Genomic DNA, 14,394 nt, shown 5'->3' with positions numbered 1-14,394 from the left:
CTCATTTCCTTTCCTGGTTTTTCACTTTAGAGGGATATCAATTGGGTCAACCTCTTTTGATTCTCATATGATGGCTTTAATGAAGAAAGATTGTTTAAAGCTTTGAATATTGTTTCAATACATGACTTTGCTTTAAACTTCTCCACAGCTGAGTAGAAAATTCTCAAAATGTTTCAACAATGATTCACAGAGAGGAGTTCTCTTTTGTCCTCTCTTCTGCTTCTTCTATATTTAATAATGCAGTGCCGAGAAGTCTCTAAAAGGGAAATGACAATTGCTCATAATCAAAACACTGTTCCACCATTCAAATGATCAGTGAGCAGAACATGTACTAGGCCAAGCTGAAATCCAAATCTAAAAGCACATTTTTTTCTGCCATAGTTTTCCTTTGGAAATGTGACATTTTATATCAATAGCAACGTTAGAGTTAATTTAACATTGCTAAATTAATTCGGCTTTAAGCGGCTTTACTACATTTGATGTCCTTCTGGGTTAGAACACCAGTTGTGTTTCAATTGTTTAACCCTAACATACAGCTTTTGACTTTAGGCTTAGTTGAAAATTGTGAGGAAGTCACCATCCTTCTTTTTTTATTTTCTTTATTTTTTTATGCAATACAATACTATCACAGGCAACGAAATATACTTGCAACATAATGTATCTGCAATTATTTTTAAGTTACTCATTCAATCATTTTGAAAATGTATGGACTATCCTCAAAAACCAGATTTGTACAGGCAAACCAACACAATTAGCAGACACATTTAGTAAGAACAATGCCAGAACTTTCTTGATAGGTACAAAATAATAGGTTTTCTGCAACTTGCTAAGATATACTGGCCTCTGTAGTAGATGAATTCCAGGACATTTATAGACATACCAAATCCTGGAATTTAAATAAACTAAATATATAAACACAAATTAAAAAGCCTTTCAGAAACTTTTTGAGTCAATGACAGCATACCTGTAAATGTATTAGTCATTTATTTAAACACGTGCATAAATCCATGTAAATGAGTCATTCAGGTTGAATTCATAGGCACACATTTGAGTCTATCACAACTATAAAAAGAAATCTTGCTATTGCGTAATATTGTAGGCGAAAGATCTACATCTAATACTTGTTTACCATCGGGCTTCCGGTGGTTTCACTTGGGAAACGTGTATCTAGTAATCACCTGACGTAATTTCATTGAACGATAGGACATAAAAACTCTTTTTTGTTTCGTATCATTAGAAGGAACGCACTGAGCAAAATTATTTTGATTTAGATCGAGACGAAATAAACATGTTGAAATTTTATTTGCATGTTTTTACTAGACATTTTCTGTTTCAAACCCATATCAAACCAAGTCTAGTATCAGTATTACTGTCCGGTGTCTTACTAGAAAACTCTTACATCACGAAACTTCAGGTGTTCCTTCCTACGCCGACGAGTCGAAACTGCGTGCGCGTCCCCGCCCACCTGCCCTAGAAACCGCCTAAAAAAGCTCGCTCCCGCCGTCCACTCCCTAGTTAAGGTGCGGAAGAGGAACAGGTGCGCAAGCATTTACCGAGAGAGTTTTTAAGCCGACATATCGCTTCTGTGTGCTACTCTTTCATTTGCAGAAAGCAAAGGACCTTTTTAATATATATATTTTTAAAAAAGGACATAACTTTGTAAGGAGCAAGTAGAGTAGGTTTTTTTTGTTGTCGTTGTTTTGCTTGTTGGATTTTAAAGGAACAGGACTTTCGCAGCAGGTGGACGTCTTTGGCTGGTTTTTTTTGTTGTTGCTGTTGTTCCCAACTTAGAAGGAAAACAAATCGTCGAAATGGCAAACAAGGGTCTTCAGATTCTGGGCTTCGCTCTGGCTCTCATTGGTGTGATTGGATTGATAATTGGCACCATTTTGCCACAGTGGAAGATGTCAGCCTTTGTTGGGTCCAACATCATCACGGCAGTGTCTATGTACGAGGGACTGTGGATGTCTTGCGCGTTTCAGAGCACAGGCCAGATCCAGTGCAAAGTGTACGACTCCATGCTGCAGCTCAACAGTAAGTAACCGTAATTATGCTTTGTTTAAAAATAAGAATAATGAACGAGGGTCAGTATGTAATCACGAGTTTTGACGGAGTTAACCTAAAAATATGACCCCCTCCCACCCCCACCCCACTCCTAGTTCTACATGGGCTTTGTGAAAGGTCACCTAGACCTTTGTTCCAAGGGAAAAAAAGTAACTACAACTCACCTGTTGCCATTTTATTGCCCCTGCTTCATGTCAGTTTTTACTTTTGCCGTCTGTGGCCTTGACAAACAGGTTCTTCTTTTGAATAAGTCCCTAGTTTGACATTACATGTCTTTTTTTTTATTATTTTTTTTATACCCAACTGGCACCTCGCCTACTACTCCGGAGGGAAACTGCTTAAAACCGTTGCTAGAAATATTTAACATTCTTTGCATTTTCCACCTGAAACGCGGGGAATCGACATAACTGCTTGGACCTTGATTCATTATTGTCCTGTAAAGCCCTCCCCCCTTTGCGGAAATAGTTTTATGTTTCTTTACACAGGAGATGTAGTTAAAGGTTAAACACCTGGGTAAGCCATTGTTTAGTAAACAGACCCTATAGAGCAGTCCAAAAGGCACTTTACCTGAAGGAAGTGCATAGCAGTGGGGAAGTCTAAAATAGTCTGAATAAAATTCAGTTTTGTTGCTCATCAAAGACAGAAACGGGAAGTTTGAGAGGTTTGACGTAGAGTGTGTGTATATATATATATATATATATATATATATATATATATATATATATATATTTATATATATATATATATATATATATATATATATATATATATATATATATATATATATATATATATATATATATATATATATATATATCATATATTTTAGTATGAAAGCCAGTTGCATTTATAAGACTGACTCCAAGAGGCTGGAATATATTTTAGTATGAAAGCCAGTTGCATTTATAAGACTGACTCCAAGAGGCTGGAAATGTATTTGGCGGCTCCAAACACCCGCAGCTGAAGTTTCTCAGAAAAGCGGGCTGTGAGTTGCTTAGAACTGGGAGTGCCCTCCATAACAAGAAATCTGAAACCTGGTCAGACCTGTTTTAGCACACCTACAAAGTCTACCACCCCCACCCCCACGCCATTTCCTGAGTTTCTGGCTGAAGCCAGTTTCGACAGTGGCAAGAGATGGCAACTGTTTTGTCCCAAATGAGTTTGTTTATAACACCTTTTCCCAAAAGGGGGCATTTACATGGATACAACCGGGCACGTTTTTTTTTTTTTTTTTTTTTTTGTGTCTTGTTTGCACCACACCTGTAGTAATGTGTCCTCCTGATAATAAGTGTTTGACATTAACTGATGGCCTAATAGAATTCTTTTGTTCCTTTAACTAGGTGCCCTTCAAGCAACACGCGCCCTCATGGTCGTGAGCATAATTGTGGTTGTTGCTGGGATGGGGGCAGCTTGTATGGGGATGAAATGCACCAACTGCGGAGGCGACGACCAGGTGAAGAAGGCCAAGATTGCTATGACTGGTGGCATTATTATCTTGATTGGAGGTAAGACGCAAATCCCTAAACTCAAACCAGGATCTTTCAAAACTAGTGGGAATGTATCAAATAATGCATGTTCTCCCACAGCTTTGTGTGCCATTGTGGCCTGCTCTTGGTATGCTAACGACATTGTCCGAGCCTTCTACGATCCCTTCACTCCTGTCAACACAAAGTGAGTTTCTCTGGATTTTTGGTTGCGCTTACTTCTGTACGTGTAGAAACAGATTTTAACTTTTTATTACTCTGCTCTCCAAAGGTACGAGTTCGGCTCTGCCATCTTCATCGGCTGGGCTGGATCTTTTTTGGGTATTATTGGAGGTGCTATGCTGGCGGCATCCTGCCCAAGAGAAAAACGTTCGCCCAACTACCCCATGTCCAGCAGGCCCCCCAGCAACAAGCAGGACTACGTTTGAAGAGGATAGGAATTGGTTATTATTTGAAAGAACATTTTAATATTCATGCTGAATCCATCTGGAGAAATGTATAAGAAAAAAAAGTATCCATGAAGTACTGACTTTATTTTATATCACCTGTTTAGTTTTTTGCAGGACTACCATTGATGTTACTGTAATATTTCACCAAATGCTTTGAAAAGTCTTTTTAAATACCGGCTGTTTACTTCAGAACACACTGGTCCTGCCCTGTCTGAAACTGTAGTCTGTGCTTTATGTGTACTTTTCAGTGTACTGCGTATATAGCTGACAGCTGTAAAGCACTAAGTCAATTATGGAGAACCTTGATGTAGGAAGCACTTGTGCGCAGTACATTTGAATGGACAATGTTGGATAACATCTGTTTTACTGTAAGGTTGTTGTTTTTTTTCCTTTTTAGACTTAAGTTTTTTTTAATGCATTAGTAATGATACCATGACTTGTACTCAAATTGCCAATTTTGCAACTTGTGATACTCTGACAGTTTAAGATCTACTTGTGTGAATGAGCTTTGCTTACATTGGCTATTTTTTCTTTTTATCTTAAGTTTTTATGTTGTAAATAAAGTGAAAGATCAAATTTCTTGCTATTGACTTAAAAGTGCTTAATATAATCAAACTTCACATAATCATGAGATGGAAAGACAGACTGGCTCTCAAATATCTAATTTAAATAACTTTCTGCTAAGAAAGAAGGCACAAATAAGTGTTCTTGAAGTAGAACTGTTATATTTTTTTTTGGGTCTGTATTTGCTCTATGATTAAATGCATACTTTCACAACAAGATTGGCGCCAGTCACAATGATAAGTCAACCACCTCTTAAAGAGGCTGCAGAATCCATGCTGCATTCTTTACTTCACTCTGTCATCCTTGAACTGTGCTGAGGGGAGCCCAGCACTGGATGGTGATTAGGTCTGTACTAAGTTTCTGTTCCAAAATGAGTGCATTATACACTGCCTCATTCTGCATCAAATATTTTTGATAACCTCACATTTAAGACTGATTAGGATATGGAGTAAAGATTTCAGTGTTGGGCAGACTAAAACAAAAGAAACACATGTCCCTCTGTGGGAAAATACATTTGTACTTAGAAAGTGAAAGACAAGTTGAAGCATGTAGCTTTTACACTGACGATTCGACAGAAAGAGCAAACTTACAGTTGATGGAAAATGCCCTGGAGTTAAAAATGGCACACTCTGGGGATTAGAATTTCAAATAGGTATGCATGAAGACCAATTATAAGTGGGAAAAACCTGCTAGTAGGTTATTTGAAATGAGAAACTACAAAAACAAGGACGTAAATGAGCCATGTGTTTCTGTACCCGTGACGATCATACTATAAAAACGGCTGGGAGGAGGAACCTATGGTTATGCTTGCTTGTGCCCCTAGAATGCAGCAGTCTGGACACTAACGTCCCTGGCTCAGCAACAACTTCTTGCATTAGCAGTTTTTCTTTTTAAGCCATAGTTTTGTCTCTCTCTGCCTGCACTTGGTCAGATTGTCATCAGTGGACAGTGCAGAGCTTTCTGAGGAAATATGCTCCCTAAAAACACACCATGACTGCTTTCTAAGCGACAAATATCAACTACACACTTTAATTCTGTGGTAGAAGGTCTTCCTGTAGGTGGACGTTCAAACTGTAGCTTGTTAAAATATAAAATGTAGTACCACCTTATGGCGGTGGGGGTCTTACTCAGTGGACAAAGCTGCATTAATCTCAATTAAACATGTAGCCCAGTTTATTACATCTGGAAGTAGCACTACTTGAGATTGACAGGATATCTGTAATCCTTTAAGCAAATTCATAATCTGAAGTATATTTCGAGAAGGTGGGGTGTTCTATTTAAATTCATACCTTGCATTGGTTCAGGTATTTCGTTCATCTTCAGAGTATGTATCGGATTTATTGATCATGTGTTGTCTTGCTCTAGTTCTACCTGCAATCTGTCCTCGTTCTGGCTGCCAGACTAATCGTTAGTGTCCCATATTATCGTATTATTAAAATAAAGTGACTTAAACCCTTAGATCAGACTGCTCCAGTTCCTCAAAAGTTCTATATCCAGTCTATTGAACATTTTTTTTTTGCATGAAGAATTAAATATCTTAAAGCAATATAAGAGCTGAGGTTGTCAACTCCTCCACTGCAATTCCTTTTCTTGGAAAAGGAAAAGATATATTTTGAAGGAATTCCTGTCTCAACAAATTTGTGATTTCCTCTAATTTAATCAGCAGAGAACGTTGCTTAGTCACACCACAGGCAACCAATCAGAGCATTGCAACACTTGATCATAAATGTATGCTCTCTAAGACTTTACTGCCTTTGTGTAAATTATATACTAATAGTTCAGGCATTTCAAAGAATGGTGCAGCTGAACCAGTGACCTAAATTAAACATCCAATTCCAGTACTTAAATCGAAAAATAGAAACGTTTTCCTTAGAGGTTACATCAAAGGAAACAGTTCCGACTCATTTGGAGTACAGATCCACAATTTTAATCACCTTAACAACATAAAGGTAGTATCAGTATCACTCCTCCCTGTAAAGGGTTTATGAAATCCAGTAAACCCCTCCTACACAAACCTCTATCTATAGTCATTACTTTGACTCCATGAAACATTCCAGTGGCTGCTTCTTTTGTCAGATAGTCAAACACATATCTGTAAAAAAACTTTATATGATCAAAGGTCAGAAAAACAGTTTTTACATTCTACTCCCAACAAGAACGCTTCCTCTAACCCACCTGACTGAGCACAATAAGCTTTAATAAACTTTTTAAAACAAGGCCAAAACACAAAATTAGAGGCCAAACCCATAACATTTAGTTTAACAAATATTCCTCTTTTTGACTTTAATCAAACAGTTCTCAATAAATTCTAAATGCCAGTGAGAGGCAAGTAGACTAAAGTCAAATTCCTCGTGAACAACCTTGGTCCATAAAGTTCATTCAGGTTTTCAAACCTTAAGAAAACCTCACCGGATATTTAATGAGGACATCAGCTATCCTCATTAAACAGCTGATAAAATTGTACAAAAGTGACCAAGAAATATTTATAATCACAAATGCTAAAAATGGATTATATTAAGGAAATGCCAATACTGTAGTTGATTTGGATAGGAAGGTGTGCATTATGGGGGAATGGGAGTGGCAAGGTAAAAGAACTACAAATGACACCAAATGTTAATTTTATTTAATTGTTGTTTTAATAAGTTGCTTCAAATAAAAAAAGGAAAAAGATCAAATACTGCAAGCATCCTGAAACCTGGGAACATTTATGACTAACGGTTAAAAAAAAAGCCATGCCTTAATGTTTTAATCAATTTTGAGACATAAACAATCAAACCAGAAGTTAAAAAACAAAAAAAGGAAATAAAAAATGAAAAAAAATTATATAACTAATGGAAACAGAATGGAATTCTCATTTACCACTCCTACACCTTCATAATCTTACTTTAGTCAAATGAGCACTGAATTTGTACCTTTGAATTGTGAGCACACACTGGATTTTCAAAGATTACACAAGTCATTTGCAGACTCCCTAAGGCATAAAACACCTTTCAACGGTACACAGCCTTACTGTTGACAGCCCTAAGGGACTCAAGTTTTAACAACTTGACAAAGCTGAAGTGCATTTTATCCAACTGGTTACTGATGAGGGAAAAAAAAACAATAAAAACCCATTAATTGGACGGTAAAACATGACAAGTTTTGAATAAGTTGATCATGGTAGCGTCAACATTCAGGAATATAGGGGTAGATTATTTCAGTCATTTAACAAGGTATGTATTTTGTATGATGTGATGCTTTTTACACCCAAGAGAACAATTCAATTTGAAACAGATATAAGCAAAAACAAATTTGCATACACTTGCATCCTAACAGTCCAGAAACTTTCATTTCCAGGAATCTTTGAAAAGGCTTCAGTTTGTCTAAAGGAGGGGGAGGGGGGCCGATACTAATATTCACGCTCTACATTCAGGAAGGCAGAGTGGTTCCAAGGAAAACTGAGGCACAGATTTAGACTTGGAGAATATGAGAGGTTATGGGGATGAATAAGTCATAAAATTGGTAAAAACTACAGAGTCAGCTACTTTTCGTCCTTCAGCGTCTGTCGCCACTTCCACAGATCCGCAATGATCTAAAGAGAAACAAAACATGTCACACCCATAGAGAAACAATCAAACAGCCTCAGGGGAAATGGGAGTATCAGAGATATGTGGATTCAGTTCTACTAATCTCAAATGTTGGAAATTTAAATATGTGGCTATAGTGCCCTCTTATGGCAAAAAAAACATGCATGAAATATGAAAAATTAGAAACATTTTTGGGTTGTTTTTGTAATGCTTCGACCAACCATATAGCCATCAAAAAATATCTGTAAGCTGATTGCTTTTCATAAAGAAGTGGCTGTTTTACCTGGGTGTCGGTCACTTTGTTGGAATGCTTCACAAAGTTCTCAAACTTGGGCTGCACTTTAGGTAACGTGATACCCTAGAAAAGGCAAATTATTCGGTTAGCACACCAAAATCAGTAACGGGCAATAAGTTAGGTCGGTTTAGGAAGTATGTGTAAGTATACCAACCTTCTTCATTGCCTCCATCAGTTTAGATTTAATCTGAGGAAAGGTTAATTCCACTCTGGGAGTTGCCGGAGTCTTTGGTGACTTCTCAACTTTCACCTTGGGGGTCTTCTAAAGTAAACAAAGGTCAACTTAAATTAGCCCTGAGCTTTCAGGAATTCATCAATGCTTTGGTAGACTCCATAAATATTTCATAGAAGACGTGTTTGTGAAAAGCGTCTAACCTGCTTTAGGGCAGGTGTGCTCTGTGCGGAGTTCTTGCCATTCTGAGCCGGGCCCTTTTGTTTGGCCGGAGTTGCTTTGGGTTGGGTTTGTTTGACCTGAGATGAAGAGATAGCCATAAGAAAGAGTACACACACACACAAAATATTTTAATGCACAAAACCTCTGAATGTTTGCTCACCTTCACTGGTGATTCCTCAGTTTCACTCTCTTCATCATCATCCTCCTCTTCATCATCATCATCCCTTGGAGAAGAAAAAGAAAAATTCAGAAAATCTGATTAGTTGAAATGCAACTCCATTCTTGACACAAAGATAAAAATGCCATGACTAAATTAAAACAGCAAAAATATCTACACAGCTCTAAAAGAAATTACAGTACTTTAGGACTGAATATGCTTACAAATTTAATGGTAATTTATAGCATTGATACGGGATTTGAATCTTGATTCTTATTTTAATCTATTTTGATTAGCTCAAAATAAGAAGAATTTCAAGACAAAACCAGCCCACTCAGACTTAATCAGAACAAAACATGTCATTTCCTACTAGGAACCAAATGGGGTCAACTGTAAACTTAAGACAACAAAAAAAATAAATAAATAGAAATAAAGCAACCTTATAAGGTTTGTAAATGTATATAAATATCAGACTGGCTGAATTCATTTTCCAACAACATAGGCAACATAACCAGGTAGGTTCTTGAACTGTGGTAGGACAGCGCCATCTAGTGGTTCTTATTAAAGTTTTGTTTTACAATCTTTTTGAAATGCAGCAACCATATAAGGCTCTTGCATCTGTAACAAGAGGAGGCCTTCATTGTTAGTAGATTTTAGAATTTGCTACAACCAAACTTGATATTTTTATTTTTTAAACAAAAATGAAGATGCGTAGAAGGTTATCCAGCAAATGGACTGCTGGGATGTTTAGAGGGCAAAACGTGTTACTGTATGGCAGTGTTCCTCAATTCTGGTCCTCACTCCCCCCTGCCTGTATGTGTTAGGCGTTTCCCTTCTGCCACACACCTGGATTGAATGATGGGATTAACAGGCTTCTGCAGCACTTGATGGTCATGCAATCATTTGAATCAGTTGTTCTGGTATAGAGGCACATCTAAGACATGGAGAGCAGGGGGCCTGAGGACTGGAATTGAGAAGCACTGCTGTATGGAAGCAATTACACTGATTCTGATAGTGGATTCCCCTTTTAACATGAGCCATAAAGACGGAACCTTGTTAGTAAAGTGTTCTACCCTTAATGCTGGGGAACCTCAGCAATAAAGCTTCACATCAGAGCTGCATTCTATTCTGCTACAGAGAGACAGTAGGAGAACCCACATATATCTGGGTTATATCTTAACCCAGATATATGTGCCATTTAAAAATAGATATATTTCTGAATTCATCTCAGAGAATATCAAATTATTGCATTCTGTAGAAAAAAGAAAAAAGTAAAGCTTGATACTCACTCATCTTCCTCATCATCATCTTCGTCATCCCCTGCTTCCATTTTAATTTTTTTCTGTAGAGATCAGATCAGGTTTGGTTCACACAGACGTCTTTCTACATGGAACCTGGTGAGGTTTGTTAAATGACAGACAAACCTGAAACTTGGCAGCAGCGAATGGGATGGATCTTTTCTTTGATGCTGGAACAGCTTCTTCCTCTTCCTCCTCTTCATCTTCATCATCTTCTTCATCAAAAGACTGGTCATTCTCCATCACTTTTGGGGAAAATATTCAGAAGTTTAACATGAGCCAGCTGTAAGTACTGGAATAATGTCAACCTTTGGGCTTATTTGCCAACAAATACTAACTGATGAGGTGTTGTCCAGTGAGGTGAACTGGACCTGAACCGGTCTTCAGACGAAACACTGTTGGGGGTGTGACTGTGAACCCACCAAGACACACCTGAAGAAGAACAACATCAACCAACAGTCATACATAATATCTAACATATCTGGTAAATATAACATCAATGACTAAGTAAATGTGGACTTACGCTGGGCAGGGTGGACGGCTTGAGTGAAACTAGCGCTGCCTTGACTTTCTGACCCTCCGAATCCTGTCCTTCAACCTCCACCACGTGGAGTTCATCCTTGGAGCTGGCGTCCACACATGCCTGCAGGGGTAAGAAAAGCGGGCAGATTTAAAAACCTCAACTTTATTCCCGGAACCTTTACTGTGACTTTCAGCTCAAATCTTTGCAGAAGCTTTCTGCAGTTCAACTGGTGACACATATTATAATACTATAGATTCCAACCAAAAGTGGCAGATAAAGAGTCTGATTGCTGTGTAAGGAGATGGATAATAAAGTTTCTCAGTGACATGGAAGTACTTCAAGTTCGCATTGACTGATGGGGTTTGTTGCCATCATGCATGATGAGCTGTTAATGAAACACACAGAGGACGCTGAGGGTAGAAAAATATGTCACCAAGTAGTTTTAAACTGCTGAATGAAGTTAGACGTGCCGTTTGCTACTTGTTCTCCCAAATAACATGTTTATATAGAAACTAAAATCTGCAACATTCAACTCCTGCTCTTAAAAACGGGCATCCTTTGTGCTTCAGATCCGTTTTTGGTCAAGCAAGAAGTCAAATTCTTGATACACCCTCAACATATCAGGTACTACAGGAGCCTGCTAATAAACCACTCAGAGGTGCTGGAAATGGAGAGCATCTAAAATCCACACAGGTTTGACAGATCAAAACTGCCTTACCCTGGTGCTGTTGACCTCAACATTGCTTAATTGTAGATCATGTCAAGATCTAAACCACACAGAATCATAATGCATACAATTAATAAATGCAAGTCATACTTTTTAATCCCTACATTTGAGGCCAAGGCTGTAATAAAGATTTTTTTTTTGTTGTTGTTTTGAAGTTGGACTCTAATTGAACAGAAGCTTATTTTTTCTGTTCATTTCCAGTACAATCTCATTATGTTTAATATGGCTTTATGTCCTACTTGCCTAAACTGCCATTCTGTGGCCTTGAAATAATCAATACAGTTACTATCTGGGTGCTGCCAGCAAAGGAGCTACAGACTGCAAGTCTGATTGCCACTGAACTGTTGTTGCAGAGGAAACGTCTTCTCTAATTTCCCCAAAGTGAGTAAAGTGTTTACAGATATTAATTCATTTAGAGGCAGCGATTACCATCCTGAGAAATATTAGGACTAAACTTGTATACAAGTCTGTACTATAGCTGTGCACCGACATTTAATTAAATAGAAGAAATTAACTGTCTAAGAAAAAAATAAGCATTATAATGTTCTGTGCATCTGTTCTGAATCTTTCTTTTTCTCCTTTTGCACATCTGAGGGACTTATGGGACTCACCATTCTCAGATCTAGTTGATGCTCCAACTCATCATCATCAGGATTGAAGACCACCTCCTTGCCGGCTTCCAGAGCACACCCTGAAAAAAATAAATAAATAAAGCAAAGGAAAAAAAGTGAATCAAAATAAAAGTGAAATGCAGCTTCAGTCTTGCAATTTTCCTAAGAAATTATTTGGGTTTCAGATAAAGTTTTGAAAGTTGACACAGGAGGGCGCTCTGGAGTCCAAAAAAATTACTCATGAAGATGAAGCACGTGCAGGAAAAGGTCAAAAAATGTTGTTCAAAATGACTTTCTGCTGGTTAAACTATCAATTTATGAACTTAGCAATCAATATATCAATTGTAGTTTATAATACACTTTATTGTTGCTTTGAAACAATTTTAAAACAAACTTTTATGTTTAAGACACATTCCAAATACAAAGTAATTCACTACGCTGAAACCAACAGATATTTTAAAAAGTTAGTACTTAAAATTCCTAAAAATCAGTACTTCGCTGAATCAAAATTTGAAACTTGAATTGAGATACATGATCTAAACAAAGGAAACTAAAATGAGGCCCTGTTGGCTACATAAAATTGGCTCCATACCAAATTAGAGTAAAGCCTATGGAACAGATCGGAGATAACCAGGTGAAATCTCCAGTCAAAATTCAGTGGCTTGTTCAATCTGCGTTGCGGTCAGCAGTGTGCGTGTCTGAAGGCACGTTGTGAAGGTTTTCTGTACCCTTCATTATAGAAAACAATGTCAATTTAACCTCTAGCTTCAAGTAAGCACGCACGGAAAATGTCGAGTAGGTTTTGAACGAGTGAACTGGTTCGTGAGTTGTAGGCTGAACATAGTTAAAATTTAAAGCAATTTAATAAAATACGGGCGCCGCCATATTGACTACAAAAAGCACGTGTGCAGAAAACTGAATCCGAAAGACTCGTTTTTTTCCCACCAGGACTCGAACAACTCTTTGTTTTATTGCTGTAAAGCGTCACCTTCAAAAGGTTTTGATGTTTTTAAATATCTCATTCTGTATCACAAAACAGACTTAATTTAAATCCCAGAGGAGCGCGTGTGACTTCAACATTGGCCTGAATGTAATAACTATCACTTTAATAGTTGTATCAATCAACAACAAAAATGCAAACTCTGGGTTTTAAAACATTATCTCACCATAAAGAAAGGACTGTGGTGTCATTGGCTCGTCGTTTAGTCCGTTCATTTTCTCGGATAGAGGTAACCCGCTGCCTGCCTTCGCTGCAAATGTAATGTGAGAGGCTTTAACAAACGTGGGTTCTTCTCTTTCTTCTTCTGCTGCTTCTTCTTCTTCTTCGTTGTATGAAAAACAAAACTGAAACACTGCCCCCACAGGATAACAGTATTATTAGTTTCGTCTTCGGCGCTTTTAAAAACGGGTGGTTGACTTGCTTTATATTAATCTACTGCTCTCGACTGGCTTCTACTTACCTTTACACTGCTGTTGCTTTCTAATATACCTTTAAACAACGCATTAATACTGCGACAGAGTTCCTCTTTCGCCAGTTTATCCGTCTCTATTTCATAATAATGTTGTTGATTTGACTTTGTTGGAGAAAAAGAAAGGAGAAAACATTTCAGATCCATATTTGGTTCAATCATATTTAGATAATAAGTACTATGGATATGTCCAAGTTTTTACAGATGCGTCTAAAAACTCAAATAGCAGTAATGGGGTATCTTTCATTGTTCCAGAATTCAGAGTTAAAAAATGTAAAAGAATTACTGATGGAGTATCAGTTTATACCGGAGAGATGATGGGAATCATTTTAGCTTTAGGATGGATTGAGGAAGTCCGTCCATTAAGAAGCATAGTTTGCTCTGATTCAAGTTCTTCATTATATTCATTGAAAAATAATCACGCTATTAGTAGACCGGATCTTTTATTAGAAATTCAGTTAATAACTTGTAGAATTCAAGCAATGGGTTTATTAGTTATATTTACATGGATACCGTCACATATAGGAATAAGAGGGAATGAGTTGGCAGATAAATATGCAAAACAAGCTTCAAAATATAGTGTTATTGATATATTAGTTCCATTTAGTAAAGAAGAAATCAAATCTATTATTAAACAAAAGGTTAAGGAAAGATGGCAGAGACAGTGGGAGGAAGATAGAACTGGTAGATGGCTATACAGTATTCAAAGAAAAGTTGGTGCAATGAGGAGAACGGGACGAAATAGAAAAGAGGAAACAGTTATATCTAGATTGCGTTTTGGACATACAAGGTT

General features: G+C 37.4%; 2 protein-coding genes across 3 annotated transcripts; one reads left to right on the top strand and one right to left on the bottom strand.

Moving 5' to 3' along the window:
• The first annotated feature begins 1,450 nt into the window (after positions 1–1,450).
• LOC122844318 (claudin-7-B-like) lies at positions 1,451–4,573 on the top strand. 2 transcript variants are annotated; one of them, XM_044139625.1, is made up of 4 exons: positions 1,451–2,034; positions 3,405–3,569; positions 3,651–3,735; positions 3,820–4,573. In XM_044139625.1, exons 1-4 carry the CDS (start codon positions 1,812–1,814, stop codon positions 3,974–3,976), a joined length of 630 nt encoding a protein of 209 aa, XP_043995560.1. In that variant the 5' UTR covers positions 1,451–1,811; the 3' UTR covers positions 3,977–4,573. The 2 variants fall into 2 exon arrangements, with proteins under 2 accessions (XP_043995560.1, XP_043995559.1); XM_044139624.1 differs by having other exon boundaries at positions 1,508–2,034; positions 3,405–3,735.
• A 2,601-nt stretch (positions 4,574–7,174) lies between these two features.
• On the bottom strand, positions 7,175–13,501 carry npm1a (nucleophosmin 1a). The gene is made up of 11 exons (XM_044139623.1): positions 13,299–13,501; positions 12,133–12,212; positions 10,795–10,914; positions 10,610–10,703; positions 10,398–10,516; positions 10,263–10,315; positions 8,977–9,040; positions 8,798–8,893; positions 8,577–8,684; positions 8,411–8,485; positions 7,175–8,132 (listed from the first exon to the last, which is right to left on the bottom strand). Exons 1-11 carry the CDS (start codon positions 13,345–13,347, stop codon positions 8,082–8,084), a joined length of 909 nt encoding a protein of 302 aa, XP_043995558.1. The 5' UTR covers positions 13,348–13,501; the 3' UTR covers positions 7,175–8,081.
• Between the last annotated feature and the right edge of the window lie 893 nt (positions 13,502–14,394).

This window comes from Gambusia affinis, linkage group LG15 (genome assembly GCF_019740435.1).
Source record: "Gambusia affinis linkage group LG15, SWU_Gaff_1.0, whole genome shotgun sequence".
NCBI lineage: Eukaryota > Metazoa > Chordata > Actinopteri > Cyprinodontiformes > Poeciliidae > Gambusia > Gambusia affinis.
This window is presented reverse-complemented; position numbering and strand designations above follow the sequence as displayed.